At 43.8% G+C, this 22,277-nt stretch overlaps 1 protein-coding gene across 6 annotated transcripts in view; it reads right to left on the reverse strand.

Annotated features, from left to right (window-relative positions):
• Positions 1-3,425: 3,425 nt before the first annotated feature.
• LOC132891481 (uncharacterized) overlaps positions 3,426-22,277 on the reverse strand; it is a 32,125-nt gene continuing 13,273 nt past the window's right edge. Inside the window, exons 1-16 of one of the 6 annotated variants that reach the window (XM_060929092.1) lie at positions 10,299-13,263; positions 8,740-8,766; positions 6,333-6,538; positions 6,140-6,245; positions 5,907-6,034; positions 5,773-5,817; positions 5,618-5,677; positions 5,481-5,510; positions 5,326-5,370; positions 5,111-5,170; positions 4,977-5,006; positions 4,822-4,866; positions 4,508-4,740; positions 4,196-4,356; positions 3,595-3,702; positions 3,426-3,496 (exon numbers count right to left, since the gene is read on the reverse strand). In XM_060929092.1, the coding sequence (XP_060785075.1) occupies positions 4,255-4,356; positions 4,508-4,740; positions 4,822-4,866; positions 4,977-5,006; positions 5,111-5,170; positions 5,326-5,370; positions 5,481-5,510; positions 5,618-5,677; positions 5,773-5,817; positions 5,907-6,034; positions 6,140-6,159 (798 nt within the window). In that variant the 5' untranslated portion in view covers positions 6,160-6,245; positions 6,333-6,538; positions 8,740-8,766; positions 10,299-13,263 and the 3' untranslated portion in view covers positions 3,426-3,496; positions 3,595-3,702; positions 4,196-4,254. The other 5 variants (XM_060929091.1, XM_060929093.1, XM_060929094.1 and 2 more) reach the window with 5 other exon arrangements.

Below are 22,277 nucleotides of genomic sequence, written 5' to 3' on the forward strand. Positions count from 1 at the left end.
CCCACACCAGCCCGCTGCCACTCACCATGGGAGACTTCAGAGAAGTGGAGAGTCCAGCCCCTCTCGAGGAGCTGGGTTCCAGAGCCCAAGCTGTGCATGGAGGTGAGCCCGACTATCTCTAGCCGGTACCTCTCAACCTCCCACACAAGCTCAGGCTCTTTCCCTCCCCAGCGAAGTGACATTCCATGTCCCAACAGCTAGCTGCTGTGTTCGGGGATCAGGTCGTCAAGGCCCCTGCCTTCGACTGCCGCCCAATCTACACTGCACCGGCCCCCTACGGCTACCTCTGTGGGTGGTGAACCCACAGGAGGTCGGGCCCACGTCACTGCTTCGGGCTGAGCCCGGCTGGGCCCCGTGGGCAAAGGCCCGGCCACCAAGCGCCTGGCTCCAGGGTGGGGCCCTGGCTGCGCCATACCGGGCAATGTCACAGTCCTTGATCGATTATTCTCCATAAGGGTTTTGGTGAACTGCTTTTGGTCTGGCCTGTCACCTAGGACCTGTCTGCCTTGGGATACCCTAACAGGGGTGTAATACCCCTGACAACATAGCTCCTAGGATCATTCAAGCACACAAACCCGTCCACCACAATAAGGTGGCAGTTCTAGGAGATGTTAACAGGATTTTGTGTGTAATTATCTTGAATCCTTCTACACTGATTGTTAGCATTGTAAGGGCATTTTGTGTGACAAACACAGACTCACCATTGTGTCATAAAACTCCATGACGTTAAGAAATACAAGTGTGTGTTTTATTTTAAAGACATTGGAAGGTATGTTTTAGCCAAATGACAAGTCTGCATTGGGCAGCCAATCAGAAGTCTGTGTTTAAACAAAGTCCTTTTACAGTGATGTTAATAGGAGCTGCCATTTTGTTTTGGGGCAGTTCTAGGGTTGGTCTTTTGTAGCCAAAAAAAGCTTTAAAAACTAATGGTAGAAATTTAGACCTTGGGGTGTGTTCCAGACCCAAAAGTGCTTGGATTGTGAATGCAATAAGGGCGCCTTTTACAGGTAATTTCTTTCATGAAAGTGTATGTTTGACTACTTTTGAGGTTCAGACTTCCACAACACTACTTGAGTGATGATGGCCTTGACTCACCCACCAGCAAACACCATTGGCAGGTGTCTCAGAGCTGTTGCACGAAAGCAAATGTGCAGCCAATTTTGCCATATGCCAGTGCACAGAAGCACTGACAATGCTCTTCTGAGCTGCAGACGACCTACTGCAATATACAGTAGCGAGCTTCAGGTCTGGGTACTCCAGCATGCTGGTGGCTGGGAGCTGCTGTGCCACAAGCTGGGCTTCCCCTGTCAGGGGCGGTGATAGGTGGGCCATCCACTGCGAGTTTGGCTGTGAGCTCGCCTCTGCAACATGCTCAAACAGGTCAATGAAGGCTTCTGGGTCGTCCTGCAACCCCATCTTGACCAGCTGAACAGGAACGCTGGTCATAGGAGCGACCGCTGGAATACCCGCTGACTGGACCAGGGCCCTGATCACCTGTTGGTCTTCCACCTGGGCCTCAAGCAGCACTGCCCCTGTTCCACAGACAGCACAAAAAGGTCTTGGTGCTGGTCATCACTGGAGAGTATCTGGAGGAGCTCCCTGACTGGTTTGGACTTCATGGTGGTGTTTGTTCCTCACTCCCAAGTTTTGGCACCAGTGTAACAGCTTTTATGCTGGGGCAATGAGAAACTGGGAGACAGTTGCTACCGTTCAAAGTGTGTTTTTTCTTATTTTTCATCTACTTCCACTTTTTAGTGACTTTACACACATGCATGCGTGCACACACACACACACACACACACCACACTCATTGGGAACACAGCTCTCTTTCTCTCATAACTGGCCAACTGAAAGACTCATTAATAAACAGGCAGTAATTTGACACAGGTGTAACTCATCAGTGTTACCTGCTGGTTCAGTCTGACTCCTTGCTATTCACAGCTGATGCTTGACTACGCCTTTGCTGCCACAAAGATTATTAATGTTTTCGTTTGACCTGAAGTAATTATATAAATTATTACTACACAAATTATGTATTAACTAGGACTATTATCAGTATTGTACTGCAGTATTAGACTAAAACAAAGCAAGGGAGATACCAGAAAGTTAAATTCTCAACACCCTATGTGCACACCGGAACGTGATGTAATTTCCGCTAAAATGTCAGGATGGTTGTAAACATCCGGTAGCCATTGAAAGCGCACATTATGCTGTCCATGGGCGCCGCCAGGGGGGGAAAGGTTAGAACAATTCTAGGGGCCCAGCACTGCCATGGGGCCCTTTAAGGGGCTGATAATATGCTTTTAATGATTTTAATAAGACTTTTGAAATAACAACAATGCAATATTCCATCTGGTAAAATGAGCTAATTGAACAAGGTTGTCTATTTCTTGAGTTCTTCAACATATTGTCATTTAACCATCCCCCTTTTGCGAAATGGTATGGTCCAGTTCTGGTAGAAGCGCGATACGTTAAATCTGTGTGCTGATCAGTGCAACACTACTTGCTGCTGTGTCGCGGTGCAGCAGCCAGCCAGCAGTGGAGTGCGTACAGTCTATGATCGCTAAATATGAAGAGTGGCTGTCAAAAACATAAAGAAAGGCAGCTGAAAGCTGAGAGGGACTGGAGAGGCAGGCAACTGGTCACTCAGTTTTTCCCAAAGAAAGGTAGCTATCGCTCACGTGTGTTCAAAATATTAGCGAATGGTAAATGAACAGTATGAACGTGGTTGGATTACCCTATCAAGAGAACACTTTTACAGTTTGTACAGTGACATTTTTTCCATTTTAATAACTGAACTGACTTGTGATAAACAAGATGAAATATTACGTTATGCTGGTGCTAATAACTAGCGCTAATAACCAGTTTCATAACTAATGGGGTGCCCTAAATACCCAGATAGCAAAAGGGCGTTGATTCGACGGGGAATCATCGGCATGTTCTTCGACCATACGCCGTCGAATCATCGTGGATCACCGGCGTTGATTCAACACCGCTTTGCTCGTACGAGTTTGCGTTGAAACGACGTTGAAAAGTGGATGGTGGCCGACAGAGAATAGACCCCCTTTCAGCCTTTATTCAACTACGGATTTCGGTCGATTTATAGTTTAATTTTCGGCGATGATTCATCCAACTTTACTTCCTGTTTTATGTACAACAGGAAGGCTACAAATTAAGCAAAACAGGCTAAATTAAACTAGCTAACAATAAAGCATCGGGGGTCTTGCCTAGGATGAACACACACATGCATACTTCAACCATGAAAGTGAAACTTAATTTATATCAATGTGCATAGGCTACGTCCTGTTTTATGTACAACAGGATATAAAAATGCATGCAACAATGCACCTCTCCTAATGTTTGTCAAGCTATCTAATGAGGCATAACTTTTAACATTTATAAGGAACAGAACACACTTGAACAAGTTCTTAGAAACATTTTATGATTTATTTATAATTTATAATTGTGGCCTATATTCCTCCTGCGGCGCAGACACCTGTACATGGAAACAGAAAAACATAACCAAAATTAATTTGATGCAGCATTGATAAAGAAAGTCAGCAGTAGGCTATGGGTTTCTAAATGCCACCCTACGTCACGTCTCCTCATCCCTCCCTCTCTCTGGCGCATACTTAAGCCACTTCTTGATTGCGTCACTAAAAGTAGCGTGTGTGCTCCCTGGCAGCTGCTTTTGTAGAGCATCTGAAAGAAAAAGAACAAAACAACATTGAGACTTTGCATGGTGATAATTGTTAAAGTTTGAGTTGTTAAGACTATGCATGTCACACTCTAGTGGTAGGTGGCAAGTAATGGTACTAGTACAGAAAATATATGTAAAAATCAGAAACCATAGATGTGAATCTTGTGACAATTTAAACGGGATTAAAAAAAAACATTTTAATTTCCCCATTGACACAAAGCGGAAATAGAAATGCCACTACCGGACCGTTCGTCACTCAGTCAGCCTCCCTGGACTTGCCTGCACACCTGCTTTTTCTGAGTAAGGCGCCTGGTGAGTTTCTTAATCCTTTTTAATCCTTTGCATCTTTCACAATATGTTTGTCATTGTCGTTATAATCGTAATGTTACAGTTAGTGAAGGAGTTATCAAAGAACGTTTAGAAGTAGTGTGCAAGTACTTGCGACAGCTTACTATTTTACCCTCTTTTACAGCTTTGTGCACATGCATAACCTACCAAACAGGACATCATGGATCTTGGTGTCCTTAAACGCAGTTTTTTCCCCCCTTTCCAGCTCAGTTAAATTGGCTGGCCAAGCTGTTGACCAGGAGGCTACGCAGCATCCGCCTCACTGTGACCCCTACGTCGGTTCCTCCACAAAGGGCTAAGGTAGACACCTGATAGAATAAAATGTAGCATGAAGACAATAATGAGAAAGTATTCAGTGTTTATCATTGTTTCATTGATTCACAATGATATTAAGTATTTGTGTTTCTTTTTGCAGGTGTTGCAGATGACTGGAAAGGAAAGGTAAGACTCAATAAGTACCATTAGCTGCTTTTGTTTGGCATCTTCCTTCACCAGGGCCTCTGCTGCCAAAAACTCCTCCATGGTGGAGAGTGGGAGCTTGATTAGGGGCGATGTCTGGGGTGTGTCTTGTCTCCCCATCTCTCTCCTTAGGGCCCTGACCTCTTGCGCCAGCCTTCCTACTTCCCCCTTCAGCTCCCTGTTTTCCTCCCTCAGCTGGCCAAGGAGAGCGATGACTGTGCTGATGCCCATGTCTGTTAAGTAACACCAAACATTAGGACTTTTATTTCATATTGCTGGTCATTTTTGAACAGTGATTACAGTTGATGACTCACCACGCAGCAACTGATTGTTCCCCTGTTGCGATGGCAGAGGTGTGGCTGAAATATCAGACAGTACAATTTAGTTCACTTCAAGGTGCGCCTTAATTTAATTTCTGTTCTAAATTCACAATTTTCATGTTGATTGATTGATTTCCTCTTTGACTTACCATGGAAGCGGTGACGTGGCTGGGGTGAATCTGAAATTGTATAGTCAGTTGATCAAAATGCATCTACATAGATATTTGTTTGTCGTTTTGTTTTTTTGTCGTTTTTGGCATAAATAAAGGCAATGCATAGTTACCATGGGTTAGTGGCTGGCTGTGAAGGAAAGGGCCTGGCGGGGTTTCTGAAGACGGTGAATCTGAAAAATAGTAAGCAGTCAGTTTTCCTCCCTCAGCTGGCCAAGGAGAGCAATGACGGTGCTGATGCCCATGTCTGTTAAGTAACACCAAACATTAGGACTTTTATTTCACATTGCTGGTAATTTATGACCAGTGATTACAGTTGTGGACTCACCACGCAGCAACTGATTGTTCCCCTGTTGCAATGGCAGAGGTGTGGCTGAAATATCAGACAGTACAATTTAGTTCACTTCAAGGTGCGCCTTAATTTAATTTCTGTTCTAAATTCACAATTTTCATGTTGATTGATTGATTTCCTCTTTGACTTACCATGGAAGCGGTGACGTGGCTGGGGTGAATCTGAAAAATTGTATAGTCAGTTGATCAAAACGCATCTACACAGATATTTGTTTGTTGTTTTGTTTTTTTAGTCGTTTATGGCATAAATCAAGGCAATGCATAGTTACCATGGGTTAGTAGCTGGCTGTGAAGGAAAGGGCCTGGCGGGGTTTCTGACGACGGTGAATCTGAAAAATAGTAAGCAGTCAGTTGATCAAAACATATCTTCACTTACTCATTGGTATTTTAATTTCTGGCATAAATAAAGGAAATGCATAGTTACCATGAGTTAATGGCTGGCTGTGAAGAAACAGGCCTGGCTGGGTGTCTGAAGACGGAAATGAAAGCATTATTATTTCAGACAACTTCTAGGTCTTTAGTAGAACAACAACAACAACAAGTGGTACAGATAGTCACCTTCATTAAGGGAGGGGAATTGCCACTCGCTGTCCAGCTGAGTGGCATCAAAAGATGGTGGCCTCCTCCCCCTACGGCTTGGTCCTGCCTCCTCCTCGCTGTCCTCCTCCAAATACCTTTTGTTTGGTCTTTAAAATAAACCCAGGACCTTACTGACACAGCTCAAAACACAAACGAAACCGTAATTGAACTTATAACTGCAAGTTGTGATTTAAAAAAGAAAACACTTTTACCGTCTTTTCCTTGGCCCCATCTCACCATCATCCGATTGCAGGTCTGCTGTAAGGCAGCCTTCCTCAAGCGATCGGGTCAGGTAACGTCTTGCTTTGGCAAAGTTGCCTGAAAGGGAAGGCAGTCTTAATGAAATTGGCTTAATGCAGTATTGAAGTATTGTCATTGGTTTAATGAAGTAGCTATGCAGCTCACCACAGGTTGCCAGCACCCTTATTTTTTGATGGAATCGCCATCCTTGTCCCGGGGGGGGTGCAGTTCATGGCGGCCTTCACAGCTTTGTTTCCGCCAAAGGGTGGCCAGTAGCATCCCACTTCTCCGTCAACATCTACCACCCAGCTGGACGACACAACTGCTGCACTCCGGTCTTGGAATTCCACAACTTTCCAAATCTGTGCCATCTATAATAAAAAAAATAAAAAAAGTACTCCATGGAATGGATAGTTAGTGCCTGCCATCCAGCTGGAGTACTCCAACTGTCCAGATTCCTTCTAATGCATAAGTAAAGATGTGTTTCTTTGTGTGTGTGTGTGTGTGTGTGTGGTTTTTTTGTTTTGTTTTTTTCTTCCCATATAGGTTTACGAATGGTGACGAAGAGGGATTGCCACAAAGGTCTCTCCATCTGGGAACAACACACATTTGCCCTGGACAACCTCAAGCCGGTCAACGTTAAGGCAGCTGTCTATGCCAAATACTCTGTAGCAGCCAATGCTTGTGGAGGGGCAAGGATAGTGGAAATATCACTCCCTCCTCTTGAATTTCATGTAAACCACAAAGACAGAGTCACCATGTTTAATTATGTTTTTCACCATTACAATTTCATTTTTAATCACTAGGCAATCATCGCCCTGCTTTGAAGAAAAACAGAAATCATTGAAATGCACTTTTTTAAATTGCTGGCCAGAACTTAAGTGTTGGGGTAATGGGCCCTCCTGGTGTGGGTGTAACAACTGTGGTTGTGTAGGTGGTGGTGGAAATAAACAAACTGGCTCCTCTGAAAGGCGTTTGACAACCTGTTGTAAAGGTTGCGATGGCTTGCGTAGCATTGTTTTTAGTTTACCCAAATAATTCTCGTAAGGAAAGGATGAGATGTTGTCTAGGGAACCATACTGGCGGTACTCATGTGTCAGATGTATTGTTTGATGTACGCTAAACACAATTTCGTCTTTACCATACACCTCTCCAAAATGCTTTACAAAAGCCATTAACAATTTTTCGGAAAAACAAACCATACTTTCAGAAATGCTTGGTGTGAGTAGCAAAAACATGGCCACAGAAAACAACATGAAGTTTTCATAGAGATCTTGTGGAAGAATGTTCCTCAGAACTAATGGCCCACTGTAAATCATAAATTGGCACAGCTCTGCCGCTTTCCACCTATCAGTTTCGGCGAGTTCACGGGGTTTCCGTGCAAATTCAGCTGGAGTATAGGGACGAAGCTGTATTAACTTTTCGGAGATGGCTTTAATGGCTCTTGTAGGCTGCCTTGTAGAGTTTTTCCCCCTCATCCAAAAATGTATCAACTTTTTCATAACGCCAAGGCAACATAAATGCATATAATCTATTGGGAAGGCAGACACCATTTTCACCAGACCCGTCAGAGGACTTCTGTTGATGTGGTGGTCCTCATCTACCATATTTTCAAACTCCTCGTCTGACCTTAGCCTAACATCAGTCTCAGGATACGCCATTTTTTTCTGCCAAATACCAGTCTGATGGCATTTATCGCATCCGGAGTACCCATTATGGCATTTAATTTGTTTTACAAATGCTCGAGCAGGAGCATCACAAATGAAGGATGAAATGGCCACCCTCAGCTTTCTACCTCCAAATGTTACCCCATTGCAAAGCAGATCAGAGAGGTCTTTAACAAACTGCGTCAGATAATCAAACACATTGGAGGGTTTTCCAGGGCCACAAAAGATGCCAACTAAAAACGGTGTTCTGGTGTAATCGCAATCAATCAGTGCCAAAATAGGCCAAAACTGAAGCCTGGTGCTTTTGAAAATAGGGAGACCATCGATGTTAAATTGAACTCTTATTGTTTGAATAACATCTGGTAAATGGATGGTGCTTAATTTGGACAAAATTCCCTTTGCCAAGCCAAAATGGAAGTATTCCCCATTACCTACGGTCTGTAATGGTACTGCAGGCTTAGTGCCCAATAAGGTCCTAGCATCCTTGGGCAGTTCAGGGTGGCTTGTTCTCAAAATGGTCAACAGAGCAGTAATGGCAATCAAAGGCACAGAGAATGATGCAGCCCAGTGTTTTAATTTTTGGTGAAGCCCTGACTCTTCAAAAGAGTCACCATCAATATGACTGTCACTGTCACCCTCTGAAGACATGCTACTGCTGTCAGACTCTGCATCACTGCACCCTCCCAACTCAACAGAATCCCCACCATCCTCATCTAAACCCATTGATGATGCAGGCCTGGGTGATGCAATTGAAGGAGAGACTTGAGCAGCAGGATTACCCAGAGCTGACTCAAAATCGGACAGAATCTGCCTTTCTGACATTTCAGTAGCTGTCACAACACGTCTTCTTTTTGACCAATAAGAAGCCATGTTCTCTCCCCTAAAGAAATAAATGTCTGCAGTACCTTTTGAGGGAATGACGGGGTAGTGGTCTTCAGGTTCCATTGAGGTAAACATGGGGGGAACAAAGACAACAACATTTACGTCATTACATTTGAAATAACCTTACGCGCGCGCACACACACACAGTTCAAACAATTGTTTTATAGAAAGTTCTGTTTTAATACCAACAATGTTTTAACAATGTCTGGAGTCATGTTCTAATGGCTGCAACCCATACTGCCCTACAAAGCCAAAAGACCTTAATATCACTTAAGGTCAACATGAGTTATTGCCATTTTTGGAACAGAGGACATCAGTTGTATCATGTGATGAATTATTTCGAGTCATTTCTGTTTTTTTCTGGTAACAATAAGACGTCGTTTTTACCGTAACTTCCAAAAGCAAAGGGAAAACCAAGGCAGAAGCCTGTAATGAGTCTGATGAGTTAAGGTCTTTTGGCTTTGTAGGGCAGTATAGGCCTACAGCTTTACAAAGCCCAGCCCCCTCAAACCGGGTATAGCTACCGGTTATAACCACGGCCTATATACTCGATTGAAATGCTTTGTTTTCACTCCATCAAGACAACTACTTTGACTAGTTTTCGACTAAACAATGCATCTGCATGTTTATTGTATTAGTTGAGGGAATATAAGCAATTTCGTTCGTGGTACCTCAAACAAAGTGGTCACTACAGAAGCGTTGGTAGCTGGATAATCTTTAAAGTTCATGGCCGCGAGGCGCGACCCATGGCTACACAAAAGAACAGGTCAGCTCAAAATGACATGCGACCTAGGCCTACATGCTTGATTTAAACGCTAAGTTTTCACACCAACGCTAAGTTTTCACTCCAACAAGACAACTACTTCGACTCGTTTTTCGATTGAATAATGCATCTGCATGTTTATTGTTTCAAATGGACGCGCACACACACACACAGTTCAAACAATTGTTTTATAGAAAGTTCTGTTTTAATACCAACAATGTTTTAACAATGTCTGGAGTCCTGTTCTAATGGCTGCGACCCATAGCGTTACAAAGCCCAACCCCCTCAAGCCGGGTATAGAGCTACCGGTTATAACCACGGCCTATATACTCGATTGAAATGCTTTGTTTTCACTCCATCAAGACAACTACTTTGACTAGTTTTCGACTAAACAATGCATCTGCATGTTTATTGTATTAGTTGAGGGAATATAAGCAATTTCGTTCGTGGTACCTCAAACAAAGTGGTCACTACAGAAGCGTTGGTAGCCTGGATAATCTTTAAAGTTCATGGCCGCGAGGCGCGACCCATGGCTACACAAAACAGGTCAGCTCAAAACGACATGCGACCTAGGCCTACATGCTCGATTTAAACGCTAAGTTTTCACTCCAACGCTAAGTTTTCACTCCAACAAGACAAGTACTTCGACTCGTTTTTCGATTGAATAATGCATCTGCATTGTTGTTGTTTCAAATGGATACTAGTTGAGGGAAATTTCTCCAACGCGTGATATGACTGAAGTTCATCATAACTTCTTAAACTGCTTGAAATTGTATTCGAAATTCCCTTTATTAATAGTGACTGAATAATGGTACGTACCAGATGTCCAGGGATGAATGAAAATGTAGCGTGGTCCAGTGTTTTTCTCAATGTTGTTTCAATGGTCCAAGCGTAACAGCAGGCCGATCCACAAGAGAGTCGCGATCCAACCGAGTGGTGGGAGTTTCACGTGCACCCAGGTATATAACGAAAATGACGTCATCCAGTAAACAGCAGTGGTAATCGCACTGCATTATGGGACATTATGAATTAAATAATTATAATTATAAATTATAATTATAATTATAAATTATAATTAATTTATGATCATCTTGGAAATGTTAAGTTATTTGCAAAAAAACTTTCAAAGATAGGTCAAATCCATTGCTGAGTTAAGAAAGTAAACTGGTTTTTGTTCTTTTTATCATTTACTTATCATTATCACTTATATCATTTACTCGTATCTATGTGTAAGCAGGATAAGACAAACAGTGGCAATTTATATTCTGAACAATTAGTTGCTCATCCTACCAATGTTGAAAACTGGCCGGCAAAAGTGACGATGGTTCAACATCGTATATTCGACCTTCTCTGACGGTCGACAGATCAACCTTTACCCACGGTGATTCAACAGTGATAAATCGACCTTCTCCGACGGCGGAGAAATCGACGTTTCACGGCGCCGTTTCAGCCTTGATTTTCTGACTTACGACGGAAACCGACCATTCTGACCAAGAATCAGTGCCGTTTCAACGTCCCTCTGCTATCTGGGTATGCACAGATTCAGCCTCAGGGGGACCTCCGCCCTACCAAACCACTGAACCCCCCTTTGGAGAAGGAGGTAAGCAGCAATATAACCCATAAATGCTTTAGGATTGAAGTTTTTAATGAGCGAGCGCCATATACAGTTTGCTAGATTAAAGTGTTGCTAATAACGGACACCAGTCAAGTGTTTGACATGGTTATGTGTGTGGAATGTTCACACGTTCTAAACCATTGGTTTCAAATTGAGGAGCTGGAGAAAGCGCAGCACACATAAAAGAGGGATAGAGGTTACAACATATGAAGAAATACGTACGTAATTGATCAAATTGAAATGTCACTCTGTGTCACTTTGAAATAAATTTATAATAAGATGTTTCCTGTCCTTTATGGGTAACATTTGTCAGACATGTGGACTCGAGTCATGTGACTTGGACTCGAGTCAGACTCGAGTCACCATTTTGATGACTTGAGACTTGAAATCCCTAGATGAGGAATGACTTGCAACTCGACTCGGACTTGCACACTGTTGACTCGAGACTTGACTTGGACTTGACAGTTTTAGCTTGCAATGACTTGGCGTATCAGGTATAAATATTCTTTTTTTTCCCCACCTCGATTTTGAATCCAAGTACACTCGTTATTATTTGAATGCGGTGTAGCTCCTTGTCCTAGGCTACGGCAGCTCAATCTACTAGCACTAGGTGTCACTCAAGCACTTCAACTGGTTCAAATGAAAAACCAAACGGTGATGGGCAACGAGGACGCTGAACATTGATGATGCTGAATGATGAACGGATGGATAAAAACATGATTCCCTGCGTAATTTCCTTTGGATTTAAAGAATACTCCAATACAGATGGCAAACGCATTGCTACGTGCAGAACATGTGGAGCCACAATTTCGGACAGCCAGTCAACCACATCAAACTTCGTTCGTCACCTGAGGCTGCATAAGGAAAAGTAAGTAACAAAGCTAGGCTACAGCTCGCAAGAATCTGTACAGGCTAGTTGGTGGCTAGAAGTGGAATGTGTTAATGTATTAATGCTGTCAAGGATTTGTTTTGCTTTGCTGAATATAAAATAGTGAAGTAGATTTTTTTATTGGATTGCTTTTGTGTTCAGTCTAGTGTTAGATTATGTGGACTAGGCTACCAGTTAACACACATTGGGAAGGCATAGCCAGAAGGTGGTGATTTGGTCAGAGCAGAGAACATTTACAAGATTGTTATAAAGGCTCTGGTCAGAACGACACAGACTTATGATAAGAACCGGACAGCAAAGGATAAAACGTGAATCAAATACAGTTACCCAGGCTGCAAACTAAGTATGTAAAACAGAAGTTCGCTCTTTGCAATGGGAAAGTCAGTGCTTGTCATGAAAGGCATTTAAACCACTGAGACGAGATGACTAGCAATGCAAGTTAAACCAGGCGTTTAACTGTTTGCTACGTACTGCACCAAGTCGTGGACGCTGTGCGATGTGTGTCATCAGAGACGTTCAATTCTATTCTCTTCCTCTCTCTGGTGTCATGTAGGCAATGTGAATAATGGGCCATTTGGGCTATGTAAAATGTAAGCTCAGCTGACGTTTTATAGCGCAGTACATCCCGACAGATTGGAGTGTAGCCTACTCCGACGCGAAGCATTATCCCACAGTCTTACCCAAACGACAGGGCACACAATGCCTCTACATAGCGTGGCTTTACCAGTGCATTTATTAGTCTCTGGCGAGAAACCAAATTCGCCAAAAGCACGCAACTTGGATCTGGAGGATTCCGCTGAACATTCTGAAATTCACAACAACTGTTTATTCTACTTTATTATACGGCTCTCTAGAATGTTGCCAGGGCTTCATTCTCACATTCTGGCCAGAGCCCTAGAGGACTCTGATTCTGGCTACATCGTCACAACGTTCTGTGTTTACTGAGGCTACCGGTATTTTAGCGAGTGTTTAGTGAATGCATCGTGGTCTAGCTAAACTGCTTAAGGGAACATCCTGGCTGGCTTGTATTAAACATTATACTGTGTATAAACAAATATGTTCAGATTAAATGAACTCAGACTTTGATATTGAAAATGATAAAAACATGTTAATGTCTACATGATTAAAAACAGAAAACAAGTAGGCCTACTAATTTTACATTTTTTTTTCCTTGTTTAGATTTGCAGAATATCTGAAGAACAAGATCATCCCAAGTGAGACAGAGCAGCCGTCCATTTCTGGATTCCTTACTGCAAAAGATACACATTGAATTTGTGATGGCTTTTTGTTGTGGGTGGGTAGCATTGTACTAATGCTACCCACCCACAACAAAAAGCCATCACAAATTCAATACTAACAGATTTGGTCATTGGATGCAACATCCCTCTCTCAGTAGTGGAGAACAGATATTTCCGGAATTTTTTGTCAGTTAGTTGGTCTCTCTCACACACACAAACGTACTCAAGTCACGTTGTATTGTGTTAAAGGCATGTCATGTTGTATGTTGGGACAGTGCCTAACTTCAGAAGGAAAACCATTCTTTGATTCTAAAAGTACACAGATCATCTGTTAGCTTGGACTTTGAGTTTCATGTCTTAAAATGCACATGAAAAGCATTTTTATGTGAAAAATGACATGAATGAAATGAAAAGATTTTTGTTACACAGTACCAGTACTAGTTTTGTTTAGAATTTTGTTTTAATTTCTCACTAATTTTCCAATAAAAAATTTAAGGAAATGGTCATACTTTCACTCATTCTCACACCCTTAGCCTCAGATGTACACTGACTCACTCAAACTAAACTCACTGAAAATTTAGGATGCTTTACTAACGTTAACTAACTAATCATTGTCTCCTCTGAGATTCTTTGATTGTCTTGGGGCACAAGCTCTAAAACATTTTAAAATGGAAAAGAATGGGTGTACTATAGTTACTTGTGCTGACTCTATGAATCACTGACATTACATTTAGCAGACATTTTTATCCAAGGTGACTGGAAAAGGAGGACATACACTGCAGTGTGGAGAGGTAATACATTTGTGATCAAAAATGTGTTGATTGCCTGTAGAATAAATGGTGACTTGTTAGGGACTTGGAAAAAAATGAGACTTGGACTCGACTTGGCTTGGCTTGGGTAGGACTTGGACTTGGTCAAAAGTGCCTTGACTTGTGACTTGACTCGGACTTGAGTGGTAGGACTTGAGACTTACTTGTGACTTGCACATTAGTGACTTTGTCCCACCTCTGCTATACAGTGTGCACAGAATGACGGTATGAGTGTGCAGATATTTTACAAGTGATATTACTGATATATGAATCTGGATTTTAGCTGTTCATCACAGAAAGGATTTTCCCTTTTGGTGCAATATGGTGCATAGTGCAAAGATGAAATAGTAAATATAAATAAGTATAAATATAATACAAGTAACAGTGAGCACAGAATGACAGTATGAGTGTGCAGATATTTTGCAAGTGATATTACTGATATATGAATCTGGATTTTAGCTGTTCATCACAGAGACAGCCTGAGGGAAGAAACTATTCTTGTGTCTGGTTGTTTTTGCATACAGTGATCTATATCACCTCCCTGAGGGGAGAAGTTTAAACAGTTTGTGACCAGGGTGTGATGGGTCCGCAGAGATGTTACCTGCCCGTTTCCTGACTCTGGACAGGTACAGGTCTTGGATGGAGGGCAGGTTGACACCAATAATTTTCTCTGCAGACCTTATTGTCCGTTGCAGTCTGCTCTTCTCCTGTTTGGTGACCGATCCAAACCAAACAGTGATGGAAGAGCAAAGAACAGACTGAATGATGGCAGAGTAGAATTGTGTCAGCAGCTCCTTAGGCAGGTTGAGCTTCCTGAGCTGGCGCAGAAAGTACAACCTCTGCTGAGCCTTTTTGATGATAGTGACTGTGTTGGTCTCCCACTTCAAGTCCCGAGAGATTGTGGAACCCAGAAACCTGAAGCTTTCAACAGCAGTCACAATGTTGTTGGTGATGGTGATGGGCAGCAGAGTGGGGGGGGCTCCTCCTAAAGTCCACTGTCATCTCCACAGTTTTGAGCGTGTTCAGCTCCAGATTGTTCTGACCGCACCAACAGACCAGCCGTTCAACCTCCCGTCTGTATGCAGACTCATCACCATTTCGGATGAGGCTGATGACCGTTGTATCATCTGCAAATTTCAGGAGTTTAACAGATGGGTCTCTTGAGGTGCAGTCGTTGGTATAAAGGGAGAAGAGCAGTGGGGAGAGCACACACCCTTGGGGGGCGCCAGTGCTGATAGTCCGAGTGCTGGATATGATGCTCCCCATCCTCACCTGCTGCTTCCTGTCAGTCAGGAAGTTTGTAATCCACTGACAGGTGGAAGAGGGCACAGTGAGCTGGGTGAGCATGGTGTGGAGGATGTCTGGAACAATGGTGTTGAATGCCGAACTGAAGTCCACGAACAGGATCCTGGCGTACGTCCCTGCAGTATTGAGGTGTTGTAGGATGTAGTGTAGACCCATATTTATTGCATCATCCACTGACCTGTTTGCCCGGTAGGCAAACTGCAGGGGGTCCAGCAGGGGGTCTGTGATGTCATACCTGAAGGACAACACCAGTCTCTCGAAGGACTTCATGACTACAGATGTGAGGGCAACAGGCCTGTAGTCATTCAGTCCTGTGATATTGGTTTTCTTAGGAACCGGGATTATTGTGGAGCGTTTGAAGCATGAGGGGACTTCACACAGCTCCAGGGATCTATTAAAGATCTGGGTGAAGATGGGAGCCAGCTGGTCAGCACAGACCTTCAGACAAGAGGGTGACACACCATCTGGGCCAGGTGCCTTCCTGATCTTCTGTCTGCAGAAACGCTGACAGACATCCTCTTCACAGATCTTGAGTGCTGGTGGGGGGTCAGAGACGGGGGGTGGCAGAATGGTAGGGGGTGTAAATGGGTCTTTAATGACTGAAGGGGGAGAGGTATGAATGTGTCGAATCTGCAGTAAAACACATTCAGCTCGTCAGCCAGTTGATGGTTCACTGCAGTGTTGGGGGATGGTCTCCTATAGTCAGTAATGTTCTGCAGGCCTCTCCACACTGACGTCGGATCGTTTGCTGAAAGGCTGTTTTTAATCTTATCAGCATAGCTCCTCTTAGCTGCTTTCACCTCCATTGTCAGTGTGTTTCTGGTCTGATTATACAGAACTCTGTCTCCACTTTTGTAGGCCTCTTCTTTGTTCTGTCGAAGTTGCCTGAGTTTTGCAGTGAACCAGGGTTTATTGTTGTTGTATATGCGGAAGGTTTTGGTAGGCACACACATATCCTCACAAAAACTGATGTAAGATGTCACAGTATCAGTCAGTTCATTCAGGTCTGAGGCTGCAGCCTCAAAAACACTCCAATCAGTGCAGTCAAAGTAGGCTTGTAGTTCCACTTTGGCCTCATTGGACCATCTCCTCACTGTCTTAACTACAGGCTTAGCAGCTTTCAGCTTCTGCCTGTAGGATGGGATAAGATGAATCATACAGTGATCAGATAGTCCCAAGGCTGCACGGGGGACAGAGTGGTATGAGTTTTTTAAAACAGTGTAACAATGGTCCAGAGTGTTAGAGTCCCTGGTGGGACACTTAATGTACGGTTTATATTTTGGCAGTTCGTGGCTGAGGTTTGTTCTGTTAAAGTCCCCCAAAACAATGAGCAAAGAGTCCGGGTGTTTTTTCTCCACGTTGTTTATCTGGTCAGCCAGGTGTTGTAACGCCTCATTAATACACGCCTGAGGGGGATGTAAACTCCAAACAGAATAAACGAGGAAAACTCTCGCGGAGCATAAAACGGTTTGCAGTTTATGAATAATGACTCCAGATGAGGATTGCATGATTTGTTTAGAACTGTGACATCAGTACACCAACCTTCATTAATGTAAAAGCAGATTCTGTCTCCCCTCATTTTCCCCGTAAGCTCCGTTTCGCGGTCCACTTGGTGCAGGTGAAATCCAGGCAGGTGGAGAGAAGAGTCCGGGATATGCTGACTGAGCCAGGTTTCAGTGAAGCACAAGGCAGGAGATCTGTTAAAATCCATGTTGATTGTGTTGAGGAGCAGCAGTTCGTCCATCTTATTGGCCAGAGAGTGGACGTTAGCCAGGTGAATAGACGGGAGCACAGTGCGAAACCCCCGCTGCCTCAGCCTGACGAGCACACCGGCTCGCTTCCCCCAGTGTCTCCGGCGTCCTCAGCGTAATCCATAGAGAGCTGCTGCTCCTCCAACAAGTAGCTCTGGAAAACTTTCCAGATCAATGAAAGCGGATGAAAAAAACTTTACTGGTGGTTATTCCAATGTTTATAAGTTCTTCTCTGGAGTATGTGACCAGAGAAGCAGTGCAAGAAACATAACAAATACACAAAAACATAGAAAGTACGAGAGAGCAAAGTACCGAGGCAACCGTCTGCGGCGCCATAATAAAACTACACAGAAAGAGAAATCATAACACAATCCATGAAAAAAGTTCTATCGGGGCCTTTCACATGACATCATCATTACTGCGGATTTGTTTATAAGGCCATGTTGCCGGGTAAGCTTTGTATTTGACTATGTGGCAGCAAGGGTGTGGTTGAGTGTTGGCAGTGAACGGTGAGGAGTCAGGTTGAACCAGCAGGTAACATGTCACAAGTTACACCCATGTCTAATTACTGGCTGTCTATTAATGGGCATCTTGCAGAGAGCCAGTAATGAGAGAGAGAGAGCTGTGTTCCCCAGTGAGTGTGATGTCTGTGTGTGCCTTGGTAATTGCACAGAAAAGTGAAAAAATAAACATGCCTGTTCTGAAGCCTGCTCCCAGTTCTTCTGTATACCAAACCCCAGAAAGTTGTCACATTGGTGCCAAAACTTGGGATTGAGGAACAATGCTGCCATGGAGTCCAGACCAGCCAGAGAGCTCCTCCAGACCCTTCCCAGCAACCTCCAGAGCCAGCATTAGTTCCTCGTCGAGCAGTCCTTGGATCAGGAAAAGCACTTCCAGGCCCTGCTCAAGGCCCAGGCTGAGAAGCGGCAGGTGATCCGGAGCTTGGGTCAATCAGCAGGTACTCCGGCGGTCACTCCTGTGGCCAACTTCTCCATCCAGCTGGTCAAAATGGGGCCACAGGATGACCCAGAAGTATTCATTGAGCTGTTTAAGTGTGTCACGGAGGAATGCTCTTGGCCAACCTCACAGTGGGCAGCCCACCTTCTGCTGCTGCTGTTGGGGGAGGCCCAGCTCGCGGCTCCCTGTCATCAGCATGCTAGAGTACTCAGCCCTGAAGTGGGCTATACTGCAGTGGGTGCGCCATGCACCAGAGGAACATCACCAGCATTTCCACGCTCTGACCTACAGCGAGACCAGCCATCCATTTGCCTTCGCCCAATGGTTCCAAGACACCTGCTGTCAGTGGATGCTGACTGGGGAACGCGATGCTGAGGTCTATGTGATCTCAGTGGATGCTGAGATCTATGCAATGCATAGATCGAGTGGCACTGGAGCAGTTTGTCGCCCAACTGCCAAGCGGGACTTTGGCATGGGTCTGGTGTCACCATGTGGCGTCACTGGAGGAGGTAGTCCGGCTGGCAGAGGATCACCTGATGGCATTTCTGGGAGCAGGTGCTCCTGCAGCTTCTCTTCCTTTCTTTCTCACTTTCACTTTCTCCCTCTCCTCACCCCTCCCCTAAACCAGTCCCACAGAGAAGGGGGCTAGTTCCCCCGATACCTGCTCCCTGCATTCATGTCCATCCTCGTGTCTCCTCATCCCTTTTTCTTCCCATGTCTGTGTTGCTGCTAACCTCGGACTGGTGCAGAGTCAAAAACCTGTCTCTGAACATGGACAAAACAAAAGAGATGGTTGTTGACTTCAAAAGAACAAGGAGTGACCACTCTCCACTGTACATCAATGGTTCACTTGTGTAGAATGTCAAAAGCACCAAATTCCTTGGTGTTCATCTGGCATGAACCTCACCTGGTCCTTCAACACCAGCTCCATAGCCAAGAAAGCCCAGCAGCATCTCTACTTCCTATGGAGGCTGAGGAAAACCCATCTCCCATCACCCATCCTCACAATATTCTACAGAGGGACTATTGAGAGCATTCTGAGCAGCTGCATCATGGTCTGGATTGGGAACTGCACTGTCTCAGATTGCAAGACTCTACAGCAGATAGTGAGGACGGCTGAGGACGTCATTGGAATCTCTCTTCCCTCCTTCACGGACATTTACACCACATGCTGCATCCGGAAAGCTACTAGCATTGTGGCCGACCCCACACACCCCTCGCACAATCTCTTCACCCTCCTGCCATCTCGAAAAAGGTACCGAAGCATTCAGGCCTTTACAGCCAGACTCTAACAGTTTCTTCCCACATGCCATCAGACTTCTCATCTTTAAGGGACTGAACTGATACACATGGACTGTTGAACACACCACTCACACTGCAATCTTTGCAGAGTGGACAATAATGCACTATTACTTTACAATGTCTTTTACACACACAAGGTTTACATTTATTTTTTTTCTATTTCATATACAACCCCGATTCCAAAAAAGTTGGGACAAAGTACAAATTGTAAATAAAAATGGAATGCAATAATTTACAAATCTCAAAAACTGATATTGTATTCACAATAGAACATAGACAACATATCAAATGTCGAAAGTGAGACATTTTGAAATTTCATGCCAAATATTGGCTCAATTGAAATTTCATGACAGCAACACATCTCAAAAAAGTTGGGACAGGGCCAATAAGAGGCTGGAAAAGTTAAAGGTACAAAAAAGGAACAGCTGGAGGACCACATTGCAACTCATTAGGTCAATTGGCAATAGGTCATTAACATGACTGGGTATAAAAAGAGCATCTTGGAGTGGCAGTAGCTCTCAGAAGTGAAGATGGGAAGAGGATCACCAATCCCCCTAATTCTGCACCGACAAACAGTGGAGCAATATCAGAAAAGAGTTTGACAGTGTAAAATTGCAAAGAGTTTGAACATATCATCTACAGTGCATAATATCATCAAAAGATTCAGAGAATCTGGAAGAATCTCTGTGCATAAGGGTCAAGGCCGGAAAACCATACTGGGTGCCCGTGATCTTCAGGCCCTTAGATGGCACTGCATCACATACAGGCATCCTTCTGTATTAGAAATCACAATGGGCTCAGGAATATTTCCAGAGAACATTATCTGTGAACACAATTCATCGTGCCATCCGCCGTTGCCAGCTAAAACTCTATAGTTCAAAGAATAAGCCGTATCTAAACATGATCCAGAAGCGCAGACGTCTTCTCTGGGCCAAGGTTCATTTAAAATGGACTGTGGCAAAGTGGAAAACTGTTCTGTGGTCAGACGAATCAAAATTTGAAGTTCTTTATGGAAATCAGGGACACCGTGTCATTCGGACTAAAGAGGAGAAGGACGACCCGAGTTGGTATCAGCATTCAGTTCAGAAGCCTGCATCTCTGATGGTATGGGGTTGCATTAGTGCGTGTGGCATGGGCAGCTTACACATCTGGAAAGACACCATCAATGCTGAAAGGTATATCCAGGTTCTAGAGCAACATATGCTCCCATCCAGACGATGTCTCTTTCAGAGAAGACCTTGCATTTTCCAACATGACAATGCCAAACCACATACTGCATCAATTACAGCATCATGGCTGCGTAGAAGAAGGGTCCGGGTACTGAACTGGCCAGCCTGCAGTCCAGATCTTTCACCTATAGAAAACATTTGGCGCATCATAAAACGGAAGATACGACAAAAAAGACCTAAGACAGTTGAGCAACTAGAATTCTACATTAGACAAGAATGGGTTAACATTCCTATCCCTAAACTTGAGCAACTTGTCTCCTCAGTCCCCAGACATTTACAGACTGTCGTAAAGAGAAAAGGGGATGTCTCACAGTGGTAAACATGGCCTTGTCCCAACTTTTTTGAGATGTGTTGTTGTCATGAAATTTAAAATCACCTAATTTTTCTCTTTAAATGATACATTTTCTCAGTTTAAACATTTGATATGTCATCTATGTTCTATTCTGAATAAAATATGGAATTTTGAAACTTCCACATCATTGCATTCCGTTTTTATTTACAATTTGTACTTTGTCCCAACTTTTTTGGAATCAGGGTTGTACTACCTCAATTCCTCATGCCATAAGACTTCTCAACTCTGAGGAACTAGACTGATACTCATGGTCTGTTGAACACACCACTCACTGTAATCTTTGCACAGTGGACAATAATGCACTATTACTTTACAATACACACAAAGTTTACATTTATTTATTCCCTTCTCATATACTACCTCAATATACCCACTCAACTCTGGACTTTATGTTGTGTCTGCACTTTAAGTTGTTTGTATAGTTTATTGTCTGCAGTGTTGCACTTGTTGCACTCTGGCACTTTGTTGTATTATAGATTGTAGTCCTGTGATTTTTAATGTAGCACCATGGTCCTGGAGAAACGTTTAGTTAGTTTTAACTGTGTATTGTACCAACTGCATGTGATTGAAATGACAAATACAAAAAGCCTTGACCTTGACCACAGGTGAACCTGTCCATGTCCACCAAAACTGGGAGAAAGTCTGGGCAGGTCTGCAAGTGCAGCAGGAAGGTGGGGATTTCCCGAGATCAGCAATTGTGCAAAAGGGAAGGATTCTGTTTGGTATTGATGTGGCGCAGGCTTCCCCAGATACAGCAGGAATGTACCAAATCTCTGCGAGTATTTAAGGGAGTACACATCAGGTTTTGGTGGATTCTGGTTGTAATCAGACCTCCATGTATCAAAGCCTGATTCAATGCGAGGCACTGGGAAAAGCATGATTGGTGAAGGTGAGGTGTGTACACGGGGATGCTCACAAATATCCGGTAATGCCCATCACTATTCATTTCCAGGGAGAAAAGCATAGTGTGGAGGTGGCGGTTATCCCGAGTCTCACCCATTCACTTATCCTGGGAACAGATTGGCCAGGGATTAAAACGTTAAAACAGTTAGTTGGAGGGGAGTCCGGCAGTAGTATGTCATGGGGGAATCCCGCTGCAACATTAGCTGAGGAGGTGGTCCCAGGGCTGTCTGAATCAGCTCCATGTCTTGATGACACAGAGTGGGGAGAGCCCCTCCTCTCTCTGTGGGAAATCACAGTGGAGCAAATGTGTGATGAGCCTCTGAGGCACACATTTGACCAAGTGAAAGTGATTGATAGCCAGAAACTCAAACCTAATGCTGTGCTTTCCTTTCCATATTTTTGTGGAAATATAAGGATAGGCTATATTGAGTGATGCAAGACACTCAAA

This window comes from Neoarius graeffei, chromosome 9 (genome assembly GCF_027579695.1).
Source record: "Neoarius graeffei isolate fNeoGra1 chromosome 9, fNeoGra1.pri, whole genome shotgun sequence".
Taxonomy (NCBI): domain Eukaryota; kingdom Metazoa; phylum Chordata; class Actinopteri; order Siluriformes; family Ariidae; genus Neoarius; species Neoarius graeffei.